This window comes from Cebus imitator, unplaced genomic scaffold (genome assembly GCF_001604975.1).
Source record: "Cebus imitator isolate Cc_AM_T3 unplaced genomic scaffold, Cebus_imitator-1.0 Scaffold741, whole genome shotgun sequence".
Lineage (NCBI taxonomy): Eukaryota > Metazoa > Chordata > Mammalia > Primates > Cebidae > Cebus > Cebus imitator.
This window is the reverse complement of record NW_016108056.1, coordinates 515,787-522,360: the sequence shown is the minus strand read 5'-3', so window position 1 is coordinate 522,360 and position 6,574 is coordinate 515,787. Positions and strand designations below refer to the sequence as shown.

Below are 6,574 nucleotides of genomic sequence, written 5' to 3'. Positions count from 1 at the left end.
TCTGGGAACACAGCAATGTTAAAAATAAAATTTGTAACATAATTTGACAATCTGGTATTGTGCTTTAATAAGAATAATCAGAAGCTATTATGTGAGTAGCAAGAGGAAAAATTAAGCTCATCTTGAAGAATTATAAATGTCATTGTAAAAAATTTAAATAAAGTAACTATAGGTGAATTTCTGGTGGAACTGATACGCTGAAACTTGAAAGAGGGGTATTGGAGTTAGCACAATCAGAGAGAAGGGAACTTCCACAGATAATTTTAAGGATGGGCTTTTGTTGTTACTGTTAGTAGATAAGTGAAGCAAATTGAACTCAGAAACATAAAACTAGCAACCTGACTCTATGGACTATACTATTTTTTTGTTGCTTTGGGTTTTTTTCTTTTTCAATTTTTATTTTTAATTCTGGGATACATGTGCAGGATGTGCAGGTAAATGTGTGCCATGGTGGTTTGCTGCACCTACCAACCCATCACCTAGGTATTGAGCCCAGCATGCATTAGCTCTTCTCCTAATGCTCTCCCTCCCCCACCTCACCTCCTGACAGGCACAGTGTATTGTTGTTCTCCTTCCTGTGTCCATATGTTATCATTGTTCAGCTCCCACTTATGAGTGAGAATATGCAGTGTTTGGTTTTCTGTTCCTGCATAAGTTTGCTGAGAATAATGGCTTCCAGCTTCATTCATGTCCCCACAAAGGACACGAACGCATTCTTTTTTATGGCTGCATAGTATTCCATGGTGTGTATATACCACATTTTCTTTATCCAGTCTATTGTTGATGGGTGTTTCGGTTGAATCTGTTATCTTGCTAGCAGCCAGAGAAACTGCACTAGACAACAGGATAAGAAATTAGGTAAATTGTATGAATAAATACTGGTAACTTAGAAAGATCTTCATATGCTAACTAAGGAGCTTAAATATTGTGATGAGGGTAAAAGGAAATAATTTATAGTATTAAAGTTAATGTTTCAGTTAACAAAATCTTCATTTAGAAACTCTGAAAATATAAATACAACTTATTTTAAAATTTAACTTAATATCTATTTCTTTCCTCCCTATCAAATCTCACCACCTCCTACTAGTGAATTATGTCTGTCTATCTGTGTTGCTGCCCTCAACCCAAATTCCTCTTAATCCTGGTACAGTTACATAGTTCCAGTGTGTTAAGACTATAGGAATTTCAGTTTTCATCAGGATTGGTATTCACAGGAACATCAATCAACTCTTCTGGTTCTCAGACACCTGTTCAGGGCATCATTGCCGTGGGATCTCTTTTTTCCCGGGCCTAAAATGTCCTTCAAGTACATTGTTCTCTATGCTAGGTTTAAGACACTTTTATTATTCCTGTGGCAAACTGAAATACAGGAAAATTTGTGAAATAGCTAAAGTTCTTCTTTACTTTTATGTAACTGCTAGGCATGGGAATATCCTTCTGCTAATGCTATATGATGTTAAAAATGAGAAAATGTATATGACTTTCTAAAGCCCTTTTAGCCTATATTCAAAAAGCAGTTAATTATTTCCTACTGTTATTCCCATTAGATCTCTTAAGGAAGAAGAATTGCAGGAATATATCTCCTTTTTCCTTCCTTCTACTCTTCTGGCCCCATATTAGCGGAAGACAGAAGGCCTGTCAGAGGCTGCATTCAGAGTCATAAACTCTCTAAACTATTCTCTAACTCTCTACTCCTCTGCTGAAGAGATTTTATAAATTATGTAAGGATGAGCTTTGCCATTATTTATTCTCCTGCATAAAAATATTATTGACTGAAAATATTTTATTAATTACAATGCTTGGTACATTTCAAACTCCAAACAGTGAATGCGGTCTTTCTTCTCCCCTCCACAATTCTTCCCTAAAGCCAAAACAAATTAACTTATGAGTGGAAAAAAGTGAATCAAGAATTTCAAGGAAATGCAGAGTATGGAAAGAATGTTAGTTAACAATAGATCCAAAACTTTTTCCATAATACGCAGGGGAAGATTAGTCTTATCAGGGCTTTAGAAAAATAATTCTGATTCCATTCATCTTAAAAGATTGAATGAGAGAAGCCAAAGTGTTAAGCAAATGTTAACATGCATTTGTGGTATTTCAGGCATGAGTTAAAAACACAAGAGTAAAGTCTGTGTCGTGAGTAAGCAAGAGAAGGAAACAAATTACCAAAATATTAAGAATACAGAAATGACAGGACTTGGTGATAAACTAAAAATGGGAAAAAGAAAAAGAGGTGAAAATGTCCTTATGAGAGATTTAGTATTAACAGGGAAAAATAATAATAATGAGTGCCTCATTTGAAATCTTGAAATATGCACATTTAGAAGACTCTCAATAGAAGATAATAAGAGAAAATAAGAATGCTCAATATAGTAAGTAGTATAAATATTTTAACTCTATTATCTAAACTTACCAGTATAACAAAAATTGTACATATGATTTTTATCTAAATTTTGTAAATATGAAAAAACACAAGATAAAGAAATTAAGCAAATTGTTCAAGGGCATTCAAAAAGTAAAAGCAAAAGCCTTCGTCAGACCTCCTAAGTATGATCTAGATGACCACGAATAAGTTTAATGTTGAAGTCAGGAAACTATAAGATATATTTTTCCTACAGATATAAATTTGGGAATTATCAGCCTATTACTAGTCACTATTCATAGGAATTTCCTAGAGATAAAGAGCTGGATGAAAGAAAGGATGGCCTAGAAAAGTGATTTCAGGTGCACCAACAACCATAGACATTGGTAAAGAAAAAGAAGCCATAAAGAAGAATAACAAAGAGCATAGTGTTAAGAAAAAAATTAGGAGCAGAACTATTCACAATATTCACAATAGCAAAGACATGGAATCAACTTAAATGCCCAGCAGTGGTAGACTGAGTAAAGAACCTGTGGTGCATACATACTATGCAATGCTATGCAGCCGTAAGAACAAGATTATGTCCTTTGCAGGAACATGGTTGGAGCTTTAGGCCATTATCCTTAGCAAACTAACACAGAAACAGAAAACAAAATACTGCATGTTCTCACAAATGGGAGCCAAATGATAACAACACATAAACATATAGAGAGGAACAGCACACACTGGGTTCTCATCAGAGGGTGAAGGGTTGGAGGAGGGAGAGCATCAGAAATGGGTATTAGGCTTAATACCTGGGTGATGAAATAATCTGTACAACAAACCCCCATGACATAAGCTTACACATATAACAAATCTGTCCATGTACCCCTGAACTTAAAAGTTTTAAAAAAAAAAAAAAAGGAACGTTTTCAAAAAGCAGAGTTAGCCTTTCAACATCCAACATCCTTTCAACATCCAGTGCCTTATTTAAGAAAAGAATTTATTCCCACCCTGGGAAATAAATCATAGATTTAGAATATTAGAGCTGGGATGATATTAGAGATCATCTAATATAATTTTATCATATTAAAGATGAGAAATACTGAGGCCTGGAGGTCTGTACCTTTTTTAAGACTTAAAAAAAGAAGAAGAAAGAAAATGTGAGATACTGGAAATTGAACTGTAAAATTTTTCATGAAGTTTACAGTTTACAGTCTTACAGCAGACAGTTTGAGTTAAATGAAGACTAAATTGTGTTTAATTAACGAAGCAAGTAGAGGCTATTGGTGACCTTGTCTAGAATAGTTTAAATGGTAAAATCAAATGAGTTGCTATATCAGTGGAAAACAGAAAAGTACAGACAATTACCAAGTAGATGGAATTTAAAAGGAAGTGAAAAGTGGAAGTACGTTTAAGAAATAGCTTAGCTTTTTAAACATGACATTACAAATTGTTATTGTCATTTATAGTAAGGCGACAGAATGTATTCCAAACTGAAACAAGGCAGATCAAAACCAGAAAAATTCAGGGATACGGCTCTTCAGCTCTGTAAACATACTTCTAACATTCCCTGCAATAAACTCCGAATCAAAACTATCACTATAGAATTATTACCAGAAGTTGAAATATGCCACTGCCAGATGCATTTAAAAAGAAACATGGGAAATTTATTTAAGAGTTTTAATACCAAAAATCTGCTTTTATGGATAACCCTTTGGTGGAAACAAAGGAAGAGAATCCTCAAGATCTAGAGAATATGGAACTATAGCAGCTAGTTAGAGGGCACTAGGTTTTCACTGTTAAAGAAATCCAAAAGGAAAGTAATTAACCAGATGATACAATTCCAGACTTCCTCTTAAAAATAGGGGAGAAATTCTTTGTGGTATGGGGATATCCTAGGAAGCATAAAAATATACAACATAGACTTCTTATTCTAACATTAGGAGAAAAATATAGCCAAAGGTAAATATACAAATATAAAAAGGATTTAAATCATTTTCTACCTTGACTTTAACACATTTAAATGTATATTAAAGAAAATATATCTAGTAAAAATTATTTAAACACACCTCAAAAGAGCTAGACTGCAACTATGTGGTAAGTATTCATTGTCAGTTTAATAATTAGTACACATCTGAACTTTAATATTAGGATCCTTTGACAAAGGATCCTAATGTTAGCTTATTTGGGGACTTGTCTACCAAAAGCATGTCTGGAGATAAAAAATTTGGGAAGGCAGCATTGCTATCCAAAAGTGACTGATTAAAAGGAGATTTTTTTCAATGACATTTATAAGATAACATGTTGAACTTATACCAATTACAGCTCAATTGTATATTCATTAGATGCAGCAGTATAAAATATGCGATTCAAAGATGAATAGTTTGTGGGACACAAAGAGGAGGTGATCAAACATCAGCATGTGTTGTATGTTTGCTTCTCCACTAGTTAGTTGTATAGGAATCACTCTCAAGTTTACTTCTCTTGAGGTTAGGAGCTGGCTAGAACTCTGGAACTCCTCATAGAAAGTCTTCCTTACTGTTTCCAGCAGATTGGACAAGAGACAACAATCAAGGATGAAGAATCAAACAGCAATAACAACCTTCATCTTAGTGGGACTGACAGATGACACTCAGCTGCAAATTCTGCTTTTTGTCTTTCTATTTCTTTCTTACGTGTTAAGTTTATCTGGAAACCTAACCATCATCACCCTCACCCTGATTGATTCTCACCTTAAAACACCTATGTATCGTTTTCTCCAAAATTTCTCCTTCCTAGAAATTTCATTCACAACTGCTTGTGTTCCCAGATTCATGTATAGCATATCCTCTGGGGACAAGTCCATTACCTATGATGCTTGTGCCAGTCAATTGTTGTTTACAGACCTCTTTGCAGTGACAGAGTTTTTTCTCCTGGCTACCATGTCCTATGACCGCTATGTGGCCATCTGTAAACCACTGCATTACATGACCATTATGAACAGTAGAATCAGCAAGAACTTCATACTTTTCTGTTGGGTAGCAGCACTGATCATCATTCTCCCACCAATCAGTTTGGGTTTGGGCCTGGAATTTTGTGGCTCAAACATTATTGATCATTTTTGCTGTGATGCATCTCCTATTCTAAAGATCTCTTGCTCAGACACATGGTTGATCGAGCAGATGGTGATAGTGTGTGCCGTGCTGACATTCATCATCACCCTCATGTGTGTAGTTCTTTCCTATGTTTATATCATCAAAACTATTCTAAGAATATCCTCTTCCCAGCAAAGAAAAAAGGCCTTTTCCACTTGTTCTTCCCACATGATAGTTGTTTCCATTAGTTATGGCAGCTGCATCTTCATTTATGTCAAGCCTTCAGCCAAGGATGAGGTGGCTATTAATAAAGGGATTTCACTCCTTATTACTTCTATTTCCCCAATGTTGAATCCCTTTATTTACACTCTAAGAAACAAGCAAGTGAAGCAAGCTTTCAATGACTCAATTAAAAGAATAGCATTCCTCTCAAAGATGTAAAGGAAAAACGAGTTGATAAATCCAACTAAAGGGAAGAATGAGCACAAAATCTGGAGCCTTTGATACTATTTCTCCATATATTTTATTCTCCATTCATACTGATAATCACAATTTCTCTTTAAACTTGTTTATTGTGAACTCTGACTATTCCATTCTTTATCTCCATTAAAACCAAACTGTCTTGAGAATGCTTACTTTTATCATCTAACTGAAATTGCTATTTGGCTATTATCCCTGGAAACACAGTAGACCACATTTTTTCCACCATCTTTTCCACACTAATAGATGTGGCTATTTAAGTTATAAGTAATAGAATGGATGTAGAAGTAATGTGCACCATTTCTAAAACTGGCCTATAAAAATACCCAACATGTAACATCCTCTCACTTTTCCCCACCTATTGGACAGATATCCAAATTAAAATGGCTTTGTAAGCTTCATGTTAATGATGTGCGAGCTTGAGAAAAACCACTTCTCTAAAGACCTATAAAGACCTCCTCAGTCAACACCAAATTGAAATCTCCATAAACCATTTCTGCAAGAAATAAATTTCAGCTCTGTTTGAACTATTGTCCATGGGATATATCTTAAATTTGTCACCTATTGTAACAAAAACTTAACATATATGGCATTTGCAAGCAGTGAGGGAACAGACAAAAGACTAGAAACATGAAAATTCTTGTAATGTAGTGGGAAAACATTCAGTAAGGTAGTT

At 34.6% G+C, this 6,574-nt stretch overlaps 1 protein-coding gene across 1 annotated transcript; it reads left to right on the top strand.

The window, feature by feature from the left end:
* The first annotated feature begins 4,920 nt into the window (after positions 1 to 4,920).
* LOC108296792 (olfactory receptor 6C2-like) lies at positions 4,921 to 5,859 on the top strand. Its single transcript, XM_017519380.1, has one exon. The coding sequence runs from the start codon at positions 4,921 to 4,923 to the stop codon at positions 5,857 to 5,859; it is 939 nt and encodes a 312-aa protein (XP_017374869.1).
* Positions 5,860 to 6,574: the final 715 nt, after the last annotated feature.

What these genes read in the sequence shown, in the direction of transcription:
- LOC108296792 (XM_017519380.1), top strand. Translation starts at nt 4,921, where the DNA reads ATGAAGAATCAAACAGCAATAACAACCTTCATCTTAGTGGGACTGACA.